Raw genomic sequence first — 18,140 nt, forward strand, 5'->3', positions numbered from 1 at the left:
TTCTTTAAAGAAACTCAGAGGTAGCTTCCAGTGTAATAAAGAAACAAAGACTTTCAGATGAAACTAGCAAAGCTGTGACTGATGCAGCCAGGAGGAGATGGATGCCTTTTTTGGCTAGCCTGCCAGAACTGCTGCATAGGGAATCAGTAACAATGCTCAATTTGAGCCCTGGGTTCAGTAACAAGAAGGATGCATGCACAAACAGCAAGCCAACCCTGGGGAGATGATGCCAATAATTGGTTACATCTGCTTGAAAGTCCAACCTCCTGTTGGCAGGCAAACAACCTCCTGTCACAGAGCAGATGTGTCAAATGCATAGCCACAAACAGCCATGCAGCAGTGCTCGGTACTTAGTGTTCAGGTCAAATTGTCGCAGCTACAAAAGAACAGACCACAATGTATATAGTCTTAACTGCACTTCTTTTGAAACCATGGCTTTGTTCCAAATAAATACATAAATAAATAAAACTATTGCATTTTGCACAGCTGGAAGACTCTGAATCTTCATAAACAGAACAGTATTAAATTTAGAGTGAGAGACAGAGCAATCAGGATTTAGTCACAGGTCTGTCCCCTTCTAACAGAAGATTGTTTAATGCAATCACTGTAGCAGCAAAGTCGACCAGTTCCACGAAGTCTGATGTAATTATGTTAACTCCCATAACACCAGGTTTCTGTGTCTTTACCCAATTCAAAATCATAGGCAGGTTCCTAAAAGAAAAATAAAGACAAAATCAATTTTAAAAGCCTTGGTTTAAAAGCACTTTGCTTTTTTCTGTGTTTGGTAGCTTGCCTACAAGCAGCACTGATATGTTAAGTTTCAATTGTGCCATTTATTACCCACATTGCTAACCAAATATGTATTGTACTCTAACAACACCAACCGTCTATGGGAGAAAAATGGCAGCTGTACAATTAAATCATGGGTGAAAATATTGGCTAAAATCACTGACACAAACAACTGTCCATAAAAATCTCAGGGCTTTATAAAGATTTCACCGAGTATATGGCATCTCGGACTTCAAAAGTCCCACTGTAGTTTGTCAGGCTTTGTTTTGTTTTGCTGAAGCATTACTGAAATGAAGGCTTAACTCTTACGCTGCAATTTAAGACATTGTTGGGAGTGTCTACACATAGCCCTATGGTGATGTAGTCATGTGCTACATCACCATATGGTGTGCTACAGCAACGTAGTGATCATGAGTCTACATGTGATCAGCAGCTACACTGCCATAGTGGCATGCTTCCCCAGTATAGCGTCCCGCTATGGCAAGTCTAATTTAACCGCGCACGGTGCAGTACAGGCTGTTACTACGCCATGCTTTAGTATTTCCAGAACTGAAGAATTTTGTAAATTGTTCTTTTCAAGACCCTGTAATGAGGGTTTGCAGAAGTTCTTATGCTTCTTTAAAACTCCTGGGTTTCAGCTGGAGCCAGATCCAGAAGTGACTAAATGTATCAGTATTCATTTATATTAGTCACTTAGTATGCCTGTTGCTTTACAAGAAGACAAAACAAGCTGTTCACCTCTTGGAATCAGCTAACCAAGGAATGTACTACACATGCGCACCATCCCTTCAAGGAAGTTACCAGTAAACAAAAAGGAGAGGCTGAGGGTAAAAGAGTCATTATTTCCAAGGCGAGTTGCTCATTTTTTAATCATTTGTTTTTATTAGTTTCAGATGTTTCTTTTTTATCAGATGGAACTTAAACAGCTTAATATTCATATTCAGACTGTCCCCACTCAATTGTAGTGACAGTGTTTATACACACAAGCAATCAGACCCTAAATATTTAGCCTCTTTTAAATGATGTATACCATATCATTCTTAATGGTTTATTTCATAAATGGTGTATACCATATTATGTTTAAACTAGAATCACTCATTGACTTATTAGGTTTTCTCCAAACAATCTTCCAGGTAAACAAACTATGGTTGTGTAACTGAATCAGCGTTGAAACAAAATGAAATCATAGTAACACCATGAAAATAATTTACTGATATTTGTTAATTACTTAGATAAGAAAGGTTATGTGAAAGCTTTAACACATTAGTATGATACAGTTATACATACAAAACAACCGTCATGAATCTATAAATACAAGACCTTCTATTGCAGGGTTGTTGGTTGTAGCCGTGTTGATCTAAGGACAGGCAGGAAAGATTCTTTGGGTAGATCTGACATCATTTATTAGACCAGCTAAATAGTTGGAAAAAGTTTTTTGCAAGTGTTTGGGCAAAAACACCCCCTCAGGCATTGGGAGAGTCTGCAGAGTCTCCTGATGCCTGAGGAAGGGTGCTTGTGCCCAAAAGCTTGCGAAGAACTTTTTCCAACTATTTAGTTGGTCTAATAAATTATATCACATCTACCCAAAGAACCTTGCCAGACTTTCTATTGAGCATTTTGAATAAAACACAAATTTAGATTTGCATAACTTATTACCTAAACACAAAAGCCCTTTACAGCAGGCATTTTGGCACCATCTAGTGTTCAACGTACAGAAAACAAAACAGTACACTTCAGAGGGTAAAGGCAACTGGACATCTGGATGTTACCAATAATATCACATCACTTGGCTTTAAACGTAATTCTTTCTTTTGCAAGACTAAATACTGTAGAAAAGCAAATGCCTTGAAACTTCACTGCTCACTGTGCAATGAAAAACTGAGTACGTTCTAGATTCCCATTTTTAAAATGTTCTTAAAACCCTGCTAAAATAAAAAAGATATTAAGAAAAAAGTGTAGTGTTTTGTCATTGTTTTTACAGAAGAACGCTGTATGAACCACTAGAAGAATAATATCTCTCTGCAAGGAACTATAAGTCTCTTTCAAGGTAGTAACAGCTAGAGTTACAGTTCCTTGCAGAGTGGTAAAGTTCTTGAAAATGTGCTTTGAACGCCAAAGGCCATAGACCTAATAATTGCTAACACATGACAGTCTCAGTGTCTGGTAGTCAGTTCAGTAAGTGATGTGCTCATTTGGACAACTGATGTTACAGTAGCCGATGAAGCAGGAGTAACAGCACAACAGAACAAAAGAACCCCGCCTGACAAACCACTGAACGGATTGGGATGGATAGTATTAAAAAGTAAAAGGGGGAACCAAATCCCAGTGTGAAATGCTACTTCTGTCTGATCAGGAACACAGGCTACCAGACACAATAGAAATACATAAGCCCGATCCAGGGAAATAAATAGGCCCTGCACATGCCTTTAAAAATACTAAAAGTTAAAAGGGCCCAAGACTTTTCAGCATTGGACCCCTCCTTATTTCAGCTCTTAAATTAATTATTCATATATAAATCCACTGGAAAATCCTTACTGTTCATATCTCTTTTTGGTGGAGAAGCAAATCCAGGTCTTATTCTGGTCTAGGTCATGTGTGTATGGGTGCAAGTGTTACTCAAGTCACTGGGAGAGGTATACATACAATCAATGGCAGCTGTTAGCCCACAGAAAAGGATGATACAGGATTTTCATGTAAGGAATAAGCTTCTTTTGTTCCCCTTAACTTTATTTTTAAGTTCAACTGATTTAAGGCTGGCCAACAGTAGGCAGGAGCAGGCCTGACCTTTTTTATTTTCCTTGTAAAAATTAAGTTCAAAATTAGTTTATTCTTCTATATCTTTGCTGGGACCTGAAAGTATCCACACATAAGGCCAGCCACGATGCTTTACCCTAACTGCAAGGGGTGCAAGGCTCTGAGTTAAGTGAATGATCAGTTATTAGTAAAGCAATAATTCAAGCAAACTCTTGGCAGTTACTTGCTTATTTATTGTAACTTCAGCATCAAGGAAGGACCAAAGAAGCCCATGACCTGGGGAATCAAGATAAACGCTTACCTGTGAACTAGTGTATTTTTTAGGCCACGGATTAGATGCCGGGCAATGGTTTTGACTCTGGGAGTGAGAATAGCTTGAGAAACATGGAAAGTTCCATACTGAGACCGCTCCCCAAGGGTAGTCTCTAAAAACTGTAAAAGTTTGTGCACATTTGTTGTGTTGGCCCATGGGGCTGGCATCTTGTTTCCTGGCCACAGAAAGGAATAATCCTGATACAGAGGGTAGTGGTAGAATATGAGAACCTACAGCAATTGAGAGAAAAAAAGGAAAATTTTATTTACAGAATAATAAATTTCATATTTCAGAATTTTAATTTATCAGAATCTCTCAATTTAAAGAGGAAGAATTAACACTTCATTGTGCCCACATAGGCTCAAATTCTGGAGTGCAAGCACATGCATGGTAAATATTAGTGGCTGGGGGACGCATGATAAATATTAGTTCACTGTAGTGTTGGCATAAACGAAAAGAAAGTAATCTTCATTACATGCTACACTGGGTTAGGAGAGTCACTGGAGTAAAAAAAAAAAGAGTATAGTTTACAGTAGAAAATTGAACTCACATTTAAAACTTTTTATTTCCAAATGTTCTTTTCATTTCACTCCTAAATATTTAACAGACAGAATTCCTGGTACCTCTTATGTAAGGAAAACAATGATGTGTGAAGCTAGGCAACTCGTAACAAGTTAACTGATTGTAACATAATGAACGAGGTTGCATATTGGTATCAAGCAGACATTTAGGATAAGTATAGAGAGTCAAAAAGCCCCAGGCTGAATCAATTAAATCTTTGTAGGTTTCTCAAAATTGCATACATCGAACCAATAAGCAAGTGAAATCATGTTCACTTTTGAAACCAGAAAGGCAGCCAGATTCTTGCAGTGGCCCATGCCAGTAGTCAGGCAGGGGGGACAGGACAGAGCACGCCTCCCAGCCTGCTGGCCACTGCCGAAGGCACCCAAATGCAGCAGAGTAGGGCTTGTCCTTGATTGGTTGTCCAGCTCATGCCCTTCAAACACTTGTGGTCTTCCCCCAGGGGGGAAAGAGTCCCTTCAGCCACAGTCTGGTTGGGTCCACCAATCTCAGAAAGGGTTCCCTACCCCTGACAGGGTCCCCTAAGCCCTGCCCTGGTGTTAAGAGGGGATCTCCACCCCCCCATTATCAGATTCAATATTAGATTTTTGGGTGGAGAGGAGAAACATGCCCCTCCCCCCCAGCCCAGCAGTAGATTCCCAGCTGGGTGCTGCCCTGGTGTTGGGGAGAGGGGAGAAGGAGCCCGCAGTAAGAGCTTGACTCTAACCACTCTAAGCCAGGCTGGAATCCCTCAGCCTTGCACCCACCTCAGACTCCAGGCCAGCTGAGGAGGGGGTGGGCTCCCACCCAACCACCCGGAAGAGTGATAGTGCTTCAGCTAGGGAACTGAGCAGACCCTACTCTGCCGGAGCAGACAGCACAGCCCAGGGCTGCAAAGCATCCTGGGATGCTGGGGAGATCAAGTTAACCTGAACTGCTAGGGGATCTGGGACAGAAGTTCCATAAACTGATTTGACCTAAATCAGTTAAGTCTGATACTCCATCCAACCAGATTTATCTTTAACCAGTTTGAGTCATTTTAAAAGCAGTTTACGTGCACTGAGCTTCTGTTCTGTTACAAGTTTAAATCGGTTTCTAATCACTTAAAACAGTTTATGTGCAACTTCGAATCCTAGCCTTAATAGGTGAAACACCAAAGCCAATCATTGTGTTAGCTAGCTAAAATCTTAAGTTCCTGATTCTAAGAGCTTTATTCCAAAGGTCATATTAAGGAACAGCATAGGAAGGCCCAGCAAGGGCCAGGAAGAGTCTGAGTTACCAAATTCAGATCCAGGGTTGAATATATTAATGCTGAACCTTGTTCATCCCATCTAGGACTTCTTAGCCTGATTTGTGTTGTCTCTAGAGCTGAACATGCAAGATTTTTAACAAAATGCATTTGTAGGGTTGGGGGTTCAACTCTAGCATTTATAGATATTAAGTGTTTTAACCCCCGAGTTTTTTTGCCAAGATCATGGGATTTATGTAGACTCACCTGGAGTTACAGTACTTAAATGTTTCTTGTTAACTGGTTTGACAAGGGGTTCTTTGCCTCTCTCAGGTAGGGCCCAGGATTTTAGGCAACACAAATAAATAGTAATCACCATGCTCAGAACTAGCCTCAGACTCATCCAGATTTTAATATCCCTCACCTGCTGTTTCAACTCCCACAAATATTGTAAAGTCACTTTTTCTACAGGTTGCACTGGGCAAAGTTTTGATCCAAATGCTTTCAGTATCTTGCTGATCAGGTACTGGTGATGACTATCATCCATTGCATAAAAATGATTGAAATCCAGGAAAATGACTTCTCCGGGGTGTTGCAGGAGGAAGCTGTTAATCTCCATCAGCCCATCCCAAACTCTGATGCCAAACAAGCCATGTATGAAGTAGATCTCCTTCTCCACTTCTCCTGGCTTGGAAGATACACGCAGATCAAAGTAGCGGATTCCACTTTCCAGCTGCTCCTTGAAAGTCAGGTTTTGAGTAACTGACCACTTCTTCATTAGCTTTTTAACCAAAGAAATTTTAGCTAAACGTTTAATTGCTGTTGCTTGGTCTGGTCCCACTGGAGATTTCTCATCAACCCAGTAGCTGAAAGAATCATGTGACCCTGGAAATAAAAAGCCAAGGTGAATTAATGCTATAACTTTGAAATTATTTTTAAACATCCTTTAAGGAAAAAGGGTTCATTTAAGATACTAAACTGGGACACTGGAGATTTGGCCCCAAATCTTGACCCTAGCACATAGATTCCTTGTGTTTCCTTTGTTTCTAAAAGAGCATGGAGCAAGAATTGTAACAAATGAGAACAAGACTTCTTTGTCTTATGTAAGCAAGTCTGGGAGCTCTTCAGAATTCAAATCGTTTCATCGTGTGCCTGCACAATTCCTAGCATTATGCAGATGCTACCACAGTACAAGTGATGAATATCAACATTATGGAGTACTGTTTACTCCATTCGCCTCTTGCAGTTTCACAGGCAATCAAGCAATAATTAAGCTATTCACCACAGCTCTCCTACCACCTGCAAGCACAGGCATTTAAAATTTGTGGCTCTTCCTTGTTGGTGCAAAAAGTAATGAGTGACCAAGATTTTCCATTTTATTCCTAGCCTTAATATATCACAGCTCTCTAGAGTTGTTAGTATTCCCATCCTGCCCTGGTGAAATAACTAGGTGCCTAAGGCACCAAAGCTCTTGGTGTATCCACAGGTAAGAGCTGAATGAGACTTCTCTTAGGGTGCGTCTATAGTGCCCTATGGCAATGTTGTTACAGCACTGTGCTTTAGGACTTCCTAAAGGAAGTCCTAAAGCATGGTGCAGTAACCACACATACTGCGCTGTACAGTCATTTTTAGCAGCTAGTGCGTTGTAGTGTCGTGCTAAAATGGGGAGCGCACTAGTACGGCAAAGTAGCTGCTGGTCACATGTAGACACCCGTGGAAGTTATGTCACCATAATGCATTGCTACGGCAATGTAGCATCAGATATGGATGCACCCTCAATGTATTAGTGTGCTTCAGCCTCGGGCTTGAGAAATAATTTCCAGACATGGAATGATCACTCAGTCTGCCATCTTACGCACTCCTTGCCCTCTCTGCTGAAATTGCTAACCACTTAGTACCAAAAGTGCTAACTTTTGGGGATGGAAGCCCAGCTTCATCTAGGAAAAGAGGCTATTGCCTCTCTGATCCTTGGTGCACTCTCTCCCCAAAATGATATTTTGCAGTTTCTCTGCTAGGCCTGAACTCAACCCTTTTTCCCCTGGGCCAGGATTGACCTGGGCAGGAACTGAAAGAGCAATACACACATGCAGCTGATTCTGCAGTTGGTCGAACCACAGGACAAACTGTTTTGGCAAATAGGAGAGCCTAACACCAACACTAGCTCCTTTAGTCCCCGTTACCTGCTTTTTTGCTGCCTGAACTCCCTGCCTATGGAGAGCAACTCCTTCTCCAGCCATGACGTGACCTAATCCTTTGGCATATTATCTCAACTATCCCCTTACCTCCTCTCTCATCTATTCAAATCTATTAATTTCCTCTGCCTTTTCCCTGAATGTGCACACAGTACCTCTTTGTCAGATTGCTGCTTCTCTACGCCTGTACTTGAACTAATTCAGATTTTATTTTAGGAGGACTGCTCATGTGACCGTAGCAGTGTTTAATGGGCACCTGAACAGGCAATGGGACCTATCAGATACCTGCTCATTTGAAGACTAACCCTTTTCTGGAGGGCAAAATCAACCTATAAATGAGATTATGATCTCAAATGGGATTACCCTGTTAGGATTTTTAAACTGCCAAAGAAGCATAGATTGTTAATAAATCAAACATCAATTGCAACATTCCAAAATATGCCAACAATAATCAGATTCACCACCCATTCCCTTCTACTTCTTTGTTTAATCCATTCCTTTTAAACAGCCATCTTTCAGGCTTTGCCAACAAATAAGGAAAACAATATCCTAATGTTCCCTTCATTTCTGAAATTCGTGCAGCCCTTACATGGGTTTTGTTTTGTTTTTTTTAAATAACGAGCTTTAAGAAAAACATGGAAATATGAAAACTGTTGGACAGAGATGATTTAGCTGGTTGTAACAGCTATATCAACTATAATAGTTTTCTTTCCAAACATGCAACTCTGAATATAAACCATTCTTTTTGTAAGGGATCATATAACCAATAACTAACAAAAGAAACCAGAAGTTACTTTACTTTAATTGCTGGCTGTAAATCATATAGACATCTGAGAGCTTTTAAGCTTTCTTTTGTAGTATAAGCAACTTATTTCTGACAAACATTCTATAATGAGTATAGATACAAATTTGCAAAAGCTTTTTTTTCCCTCTCTTTCTTTAAGTGCACACTTAAATTTTACAGAAGAGCGGTGTTTATCTGTGTTAGTCTGACATCAGAGAAAAAATAGGAAAGCTCTTGCCTTTCTGACTTAAGCAACAACCTGCTTTGTTAGATGCTATGAATGGACTCTCCAATGGACTGCAAAGCGAGAGAATGGTTTTTTTTCAAAGTTTGCAAACATGGAAAAGGCATCAATCCAGGCCTAAATGAATGAGGTCGTGCTTTGCATTTGACAAAGTAGGTTCCTGCTTCCGAAAGCTCTCTGAATCAATCAGTCTCAAAGGGTATGTATAGAAGTCGCATTTAGGTTGACCTAACTAGAAAGAAATTAAGTGCAATGCCTGAATTGTAAAAGTATTCAGGGGGGTTAAATAAGGCAAAAAATGCCTGAGATCAACTAACTTAAATGGGGAACAGGTTAGTCCAATCCCTTGCCCCAGCCCTAAGACTGAGCTCTTCCTAGCTTCTCCCCCCACAACCCTGAGAAGACTATTTTTTAGCTCCCTGACTTCTCCCTTCAGACCTACTAGCTCTCCCCCAATCCCATCCCACCCACTCCAAGGATATTTTTGCATGCATTTCAGGGGTGGAGGGGGTGCTTTAATTAGAGTGGCTCTGATTAAAAGGCCCACAGAGTTTCATGTACCAGTGTCCCTGTGCTTCAAAGTGGCACTGAGGGCCATTTAACTAAAGTTCATTCAATGAGCTTTAGTTAATGCACCCCTGCTGCCATTTTGAAGTTTGGGGATGCTGATACATGACACCTTGAGGCTTCTGGAGCATGCTAATTAGCACGCTCTAGCAGACTCGAGTCTGCTCCAACATGTTGTAATACAGCACACTGGAGCAGCCTCCCTGCATGTCTACAGGCACCCCAAGTTACTTACTCCTATTTCCCCACACAGCTCCCAGAACAGGCAAATGCCTGTATACATAGATCGTGGTCTGCATTCACAGCTTAAAGTGACCGTCGTGAACATAGGTTGTGGTGAATGTCTGTATACATCTTAAGGTGCCACTGCACCCTACATTTTATCTGACAGGAGAAAAGGAAAACCTAAAATAAACTGAAACTACTGGTTTTTCATTTACTGTTTTTTTTTCTATTGATTAATGCAGGAGTTATGTTGACATAGTCCGTTAGAAAAAAGCCGTAAAACTTGTGTTAATGTGGTCTCGCCACTTAGAGACACATTTTCTCCATCACAATTAATAGAAAGTTTCTCTCAGTCAGCAGGTCTAAGTGTTGAGTCTGCAACCATCAGTGATATTATCTTCTGTTCATGGCATCAGAACAGGAGATTGCATCAGGCTTCACATATGTCCACACTGTGAAAGCAGCTAAGAGATGAGATGTAGGGTGGGGTGTAGGGCAGGGTCTGGTAGCTAGTTCCCTGAAAGCGGTGCAGCCCGGCGCAGTGAGATCTTGCAGGTTGCGTGATAAAGTAAAAAGTCCAGTTAGGCCTACCTCTCAGGCGGAGATGCATGGGTGCAAGCCCATCTCGCCCCCGAGAGCAGAAGACCCCGGTGGACCCCAACCTTAATCCCCATCACAAAGCCAGGAGGTAAGTGGGGCCCAAAGTGGGAGGGCACTAATCAGGAGTAGGAGGCAGCTGAGAGGAGCTGAGGAGGGTCACGCTCCCCTCCCCCTGGCTCTCACTTATCCCAGCCCCCAAGGAAGCTATGCAACCGGAGCCATGCAAACAGGCATGCTCTGGGCCCTGGCACGTGAGTTAGTGCGGGAGTTCGCACAGGAGGGGCACGAAGTTCTAGGTGGTGAGCCTGAAGAGAAGGGTCGGCACAGCAGTAGCCCAGACTACTACCTGTGCAATGGTGGTGATGCACCAAACACCGAAGATCCCCTCCGCCTCTGGGATCCCCCACTTCTCGCACCACTGAGGCCTCCACCCAGATGGAACCCATGGTTCTGGCCTCCACTCAGATGGGGCTCCTGGTTCTCAGCTCTGGGGGCTGCCTGGAAAGACTGCAGGCACCTGGGATCAGGAGCAATGACACCGCCCCTTGTCAGGTTTGCTTTGCATTGGAGTCTCTGGAGTGACAGATTGGGGTGCTCCACGCAGTGGTGCAGAGGCTGCATGCCATCAGAGATGGCAAAGAGAAGATCGACTCTTACTGCCAGACTCTTCACCAAAAGAATGAAGAGGGGAGCGCAAGGATGGCTTGCAGGACAAGGGTGGACAAGAGAAGCTCCCATGAATTCCAGCTAGGGAACGCTTGGACGAAGGTTGTCTCCAGCCTCAAGGCAAGCTGCGCCAGGTCATCACCCGCCTGGATCTTCACAACAGGTATGAACTCCATGTAGCTCCTGGAGAGCTAGCTGAGCTGCCAGCTCCAGCACTCAAGGAAGAAAGGCAACTTGAAACCAACCCAAGGAAGAAATGCAGAGTGATTGTTGTGGGCGACTCCCTCTTGAGGGAGACAGAGGGAGCAATCTGTTGCTCCAACCCCTTGGCCCGTAAGGTCTGCTGCTCCCAGGGGCCCACATCCTAGATGTAGCTGAGACGATCCTGAAACTAGTCCAGCCTTCCAACCTCTACCCCATGCTCCTCATCCACGTGGGCACAAATGACACGGCTCAGATCAATCCCAGTTGAGTTATGAGTGACTGCAGGGCTCTGGGGGTGGGACTCAAGGGGATAGGGCACAGGTAGTTTTTTCCTCAATCCTCCTAGTTATGGGTCACAGGCACCCCAAGTTACTTAATCCTATTTCCCCAAGAGGGAGAGACAAATTGATGAGGTGAACAGAAGACTGTGGCACTGGTACCATCTTGAAGGCTTCGGTTTTTTCAACCACAGTCTTCACTTCCAAGGCATTGGTCTGTTGGGAAGGGACATCTTTCACCTCTCTCTAATAGAGAAGAAGCTCTTCCTCAGCCAGAATGGCTGACATACTTGACAGGGCTTTAAACTAAGTTCTCCAAGGAATGGGCAGACAATCACCAGTGCAAGCCCACCATGCATCAACCACAGAATCAATAGGTCTTGCAGCACAAGGGATTTCACTCCTACCCCAGCCCAAGGAAACGACTCTTTTAGGAGTGCTAGCAAGCCTAGGGCCTCTGATGCCAGGCTTATTTGCCTGTACACAAATGTCAGAAGCCTGGGGAACAAACAGGAGCTGGCCCTTCTGCTACACAAAAATTCAATTCAATCTCATAGGAATAAGAGACCTGGTGGGACTCCACCTACAACTGGATCACAGGTATAGATGGCTATACTTTGTACAAGAGGGATCATGTTGCTAGAAAGGGCGGGGATGTAGCTCTCTATGTGAAGGAACAATACACTTCCCTACGAATGGAGTTTGTCACCAAACAAGGGCGACTTGAGACCCTCTGGGTTAGATTACAGGGAGAACATGGCGATATAACAGTAGGAGTCTACTACAGACCTCCTAACCAAGAAGAAGATCTTAACCTCACATTTGCTAGAGAACTGGCAGAGGCTGTATGCTCTCGGTGCATGGTTGTCATGGGCGACTTCAACTACCCTGACATGTCATGGGAGGAGCATTCTGTCAAATTTGATCGGTCGCGTAGCTTTCTCACTTACACTGACAAACTGTACTTGTCTCAAGAGGTCTACGGGCCAACAAGTAAGGCGTTCCTAGATCTGGTACTGGCCAAAGGGGATCATCTAGTGAGCGGCCTGAGAATCAAAGCGAAGCTGGGAGACAGTGATGAGTTGATCACTTTCTCTATCCATCACAAAGCTCGCAAACCAGTCAGCAATGCAGAAATCCTTGATTTTAGGAAAGCTGAATTTCATAAGCTCAGGAGGCTGGCTGCCAAGACCCTGAGAAACCAGGACCTGATAGAGAGGGTAGTCCACAATGAGTGGTTGCTCCTTAAGGACGCAATCCTCCAAGCACAAGGAAAGTCCATCACAGCTCATAGAAAAGGAAGCAAAATGGCTGGGTGACCCATAAGTCCCCTATTGAGCCACAGGGAACTGCTGTACCTGAAAAGAGAAGCCTATAAGGAATGGAAGTCAGGTAATATCACCAAGGAAGAAAATTCAGCACTGGCCCACACCTGTAGGGAGCAAACTAGGAAAGCTAAGGCCATAACCAAACTCAAACTGGCTACAGAAATCAAGGACAATAAAAAGTCCTTCTTCAAATACATAGGCAGTCAGAAGAAAAACAAGGGCAACACTGGACCCTTGCTCAACCATACAGGGTAGCCAACAACTGACACCCAGGAAAAAGCTAATCTCCTTAACGATTACTTTGCATTTGTCTTCCAACAACGCAAGGGGATCATCCTGCCTAACAAAAGGCAGGATTGCCAGGGTACAGGCAAACCCATGCCCATCATTGGCAAAGATCGCATGAGGGAACAGCCTGAAGGCTAGATGTTCGCAAATCAGCTGGCCTGGATGGAATGCACCCAAGAGTGCTAAACGAATTGGCTGACATCATAGCGCAACCAATGGTGAGGATATTTGAGAACTCTTGGCACTCAGGAGAGGTTCCTGAAGATTGGAAGAGGGCCAATGTGGTACCTATCTTCAAGAAAGGGATGAAGGAAGATCCAGGGAACTACAGGCCAATCAATTTGACCCCAACCCTGGTAAGGTATTGGAAAAAAAATCAAAGAAACCATCAACAACAGGCTAACGGAATGCAACATTCTGAGAGATGGCCAACATGGCTTCGTAGCTAGTAGGTCCTGCCTGACCAACCTTATTTTATTCTATGACCAGGTGACGAACCATCTGGACAAATGAGAAGAGCCTTTGACTTGGTCACCCATGAAGTGCTCATGGTAAAACTGGGGAACTGTAGACTCGAGAACTGCATGGTCTGATGGCTGAGGAACTGGCTCTGTGGTTGGACCCAGAACGATAGTCAATGGAACCACATCAATATGTCGCATGGTGACCAGTGGCATCCCCCATGGCTCCGTACTTGGACCAGTAACTCTGGAATATATTCAATAAACAATCAGAAGCGGACTGGCTAAATTTGCTGATGACACCAAATTATGGGGAAGTGCAGTCACACTAGAGGATAGGCTGGTGATTCAGGCTGACCTGGACAGGCTCACAAGGTGGGCAGATCAAAACCTGATGGCATTCAACATGGAGAAATGCAGGGTGCTCAATCCTCAGGAGAAAAAACCCACATCGTACTTATAGGCTCGGCAGTGCTATACTCACTAGCACGACAACCAAAAGAGACTTGGGGGTCGTGATTAACTACATGAGCCACCAATGCGATGCCACAGCTGGCAAAGGAAACAAAACCCTGGCTTGCATCTACCGATGCGTCTCAAGCAAGATCCAGGAAGTCATTCTCCTGCTTTACTCATCCCTGGTGAGGCCACAGCTGGAATACTGCATTCATTTCTGGGCTCCTCACTTTAGAAAGGATGTGGAGAAGCTTGTGAGAGTCCAGAGGAGAACCATGCACATGATTAGAGGACAAGACAACAGGCCTTATGAGAAAAGGCTGTGAGGCATGAGACTCTTCAGCCTGGAAAAGCACAGGCTCAGGGGGGATTTGGTAGCTGCCTATAAGTGTATAAGAGGTGTGCATCAGGAGCTGGGAGAACATCTGTTCACCAGGGCACCCCAAAGGAAGACAAGGTCTAATGGTCACAAACTCCAGGAAGACCTTTTTAGGCTAGACATAATAAAAATCTTCTTTACTGTCTGTGTCCCCAGAGCCTGGGATAGTTTCCCCCAGAAGTGGTGCAAGCACCTGCTCTGGACACTTTCAAGAAACATTTGGATGCCTATCTTGCTAGGATCATCTGACCCCAGCTGATTTCCTGCCCCTGGGGGGGCTGGACCCGATGGTCTTGCAAGGTCCCTTCTAGCCCTAATGTCTATGAAATCTATGAAAACACCATTTTACACCACATAGGAATCATGTGCATGTAAGGGGGAAACGTTCTCCTTCCCAGGATTTTGGAATAATGGGGAGGAGAATAAAGTCATATTTTCTTAATTTTCAGAAAATAAAAATATTTTGGCTTGCTGCTCCTGTACAGTGAAAAGTTATTTTCTCAGATGTACATGTGCTGCTTCAAATAAGCCACATGACTGCTGCAGAAGGCACTGTGGTAAGGAATTTCCTTTTCATAAGAGAAGGCTTTCAGTCCAACCATCTTAAGCTTTTTGAGCAATTTATTAAAAAAAATTCAAAGAAACTGGACAAACACTCCATGTATTTCATAACAAATTACCACAAACATAGGTACAATAGTAAGGAATGTCTACAGGATTATAAATATTTTGCTTTGAGTTTTAAACACCTGGTATAAGACTCATGAAGCATCCTGAAGAACAGGAAATACCTATCAATACTGAGAAAGTTTTCACAGAAAGCAGATGTTAAGATGTACAATTATTATTTGAGTTTTAGGCACCATTTAAATCCAATAGATTCTGTTCCAGTTAGAAAGGATTGTTAGCCAGACACATGAACCAACTAGAACCCATCCTTGCTTGGAGGCAGGATAAAAATCTAGACCAGAATTCAACTGTTGCTAAGATCTATTCATATCTGCATTTTACGCCCTAAATACCATGGTCTATGCTCTTTGCTCACGTAAGCCACAGGCTTGCTGGGTAGTCTTACTGATGTCACTGCTGTGCCCACATTCTATCTAGACCGGATCATCTCCTTCCTGGGAATGCTGAGAATGCTCATTACTTCATCTTTGTAAACACTTTGACACTGCAGCTGAGCCACACATATAATTATACAGACAATAAAGTCATCAATAAAACTACCTGCCTCTGAATTTACACATCTCAGAGTAGTATCCCCATTTTATATAGAAAAACAGAGGCAGAGAGAAGTTAAATGTCTTACTCAAAACTCATAGAAGAAGTGAAGAGAATAGAAGCAGGCCTCCCATGCCCCCACGAGAGCCAACTTCACTATACTAGACAGTATCCCTGTATATCACCATATAACAACGTACCGATTGTTAAGCTGCTTTTAATTCTGCTATCGGCAACTATTTGTAACTTAGCAATTTTTCTTACTGTTTATATTATGCAGCTACATGGGGTCGAAGTCATCCATTATGCAACTCAAATGACTGGAATTACTCCATGAGAATTTAGTATGTCTGGGATTTATATACATGCTACCTTTAGTGTTCTCTGCATTATTGAGAACAGGACTTTAATTGATTTCATTTCTTCTTCTTATGTTTTGGGATGATATATAGGGATACTGCCTAAAGGTTATGATTTAGGATTAGGAATCAGGAATTCTGGGCCACATGCAAGATTCCATAAATGATTTCCTGTATGACCTCAGGCCAATGATTAACTAATCTCAGTCTCTAGTTACCTGTTGGTAATTTATTTTATGGAGATGTTCTGAGCATTCGTGTACATGGAAAATAACTTTATATCTTCCAAGGTGAAGTGTACTGCAAATGGGGGGTGGAGGAGTCAATCACTTGAAATAAGCATATAATACTTCATCCCTACACACAAGCATATTTGATAACTACTCAAGGAAAGGAAAGGAAGTGGTGGCAGCCTCTTTGCTCAGGACTTTTAGAGCCAGGCCAGACTGAACCCATTACCCAGCACTGAAGGGAACAACATTGCTTTTCCAGGGAGACAGGCTAGATTACCTGAAGTATTTTTCAACACTGACAGAAACTTGATTATGTGAAAATTGAAAAATGTAACCTTTCAGAAGGATAACAGGCTGTATTTACAAACTGTCCCAGCATGTTAACAGCATGACAATGTCATCCATGGATAAAAGGTGCTGCACTCCAGGATACCTTGCCTGTAGTGATGTCAAACTTCTTTGAGCTAGATTTGCTTATTAGCCGAAATAAACTTTTCATTTATAGAAATGACAACACCAGATTTTGAATAAGATTCATAATGAAAGGAATTTAGAAACATGATTTTGGGTTTCAGACATCAATTCAGTCCAGTTTCACAAGTACCGGATCTGGTCTATGCTAGAAGCAGGATGACTGAGACAGTTAACACTTTTGGCAAACACTGAAAACTTTGGAAATCAGGTCAATAACAATCCAGACTTTCTAATCAAAAGATTAACATTGCAAGACCTCAATACTAACACAAACTGAATAGGTAATTTGATTTGCTGGTTGCCGGACAAGAATAGAGAAGGGAGATCATAAATCGAAAATTAAACTACAAGATACAAATTAACTTTCTAGATAAGCACATTCATTTACAAATTAAGCTCTAAAAAAAAATTACTTTAGCTATTTGTAATATAGGAATGAGTCAAGGGAACACAAGGCCTTGCAGTATGAATCCTCTTAGAAACATCCTTTCCCTATGAAGCACATGATGCTTTCTTGAGTAGTTATCAAAGATGTAATCTAGTATACTAACTTGATCCTCCATCATGGCAACTCAAAGTCTTTGCTGTTTATTAGTTCTTTAATAGGAGATGAAAAAAGGGGTTGGTCATTGCAACACCAGCTGGTGCACCATGATTGTCTACAGGTTGTAAGGTGCTGAACTTTCTTCTGAATATATGCTACCTCCCACACTATAAGAAGCATAGCCATGTTACTGTAGTCATTCAACAGAATGCGTAGTACACCAAGCTGCTAATGAGAGTACTCAACTGCTAGGGACAGACATTCAAAAAGCTTGAGCCTGAACTGATTCAATCTTTGCAGGTTAGTCTAACCTGGCTAGGCTGAACTGATTTATAACTGGACAGACATCCCAGAAATGCAGGCACATGCCTGCAGTAGCTCAGGCTAGAAGCTGGGGGCTCTAGAGCAGCCCTCCCTTCCTTCCACAGCATGGAGCTGAGAGGGGCATGGCCAGGATGAGGCAGGACCTCTGATTAGACCAGCAGGGAATTGATAACAGTGTTTATCACCCAATTAAGAAAACAGAGGGACATTACCAGCTACTTCTTGATTCAGCAGGGAGGGTATCCAGCATGTGGTCTGCCAGCTAATATACAGATATTCTCAGCAAGGCAGAGGAGAGGAGGCAATTTCTGCTTAGCAGGGAGTAGGGAGGGGAGGGGAAGGAGTCTCTGGAGCTCCAGCCAGGGATCAGAGGGGAGGGGTCAGCCCTGCTGTGGAGCAGAGAGTCCTGCCCAGCCCAGACAGCATGCTGGGATGCTGGGGATGTCTGGTTTATCTTAAACCAGCAAGGGGTCTGGGACAGACATTGCATAAACCGTTTTGAGCCAAATCAGTTTAGTCTGATACTACATTCAATCAGGTTTATCTCAGACTAGTTTCAGCCATTCTCAAACTGGTTTATGCGTACTGAACTTCTGTTCTGTTACAGGCTTAAATCAGTTTCTGATCATTTAAATTGGCATATGTGTAATGTATGTCCCTAGCCA

The 18,140-nt window shown here is 42.9% G+C and overlaps 1 protein-coding gene across 1 annotated transcript in view; it reads right to left on the reverse strand.

Annotated features, from left to right (window-relative positions):
* Positions 1-401: 401 nt before the first annotated feature.
* The window catches only part of PLCXD2 (phosphatidylinositol specific phospholipase C X domain containing 2), a 30,743-nt gene continuing 13,004 nt past the window's right edge, over positions 402-18,140 (reverse strand). The window contains exons 2-4 of the mRNA XM_019476049.2: positions 6,070-6,530; positions 3,845-4,086; positions 402-711 (exon numbers count right to left, since the gene is read on the reverse strand). Of these exons, the coding sequence (XP_019331594.2) occupies positions 549-711; positions 3,845-4,086; positions 6,070-6,530 (866 nt within the window). The 3' untranslated portion in view covers positions 402-548. The remainder of the gene's footprint in view (positions 712-3,844; positions 4,087-6,069; positions 6,531-18,140) is intronic.

Source organism: Alligator mississippiensis, chromosome 1 (assembly GCF_030867095.1).
Source record: "Alligator mississippiensis isolate rAllMis1 chromosome 1, rAllMis1, whole genome shotgun sequence".
In the NCBI taxonomy this organism is placed as follows: Eukaryota; Metazoa; Chordata; order Crocodylia; family Alligatoridae; genus Alligator; species Alligator mississippiensis.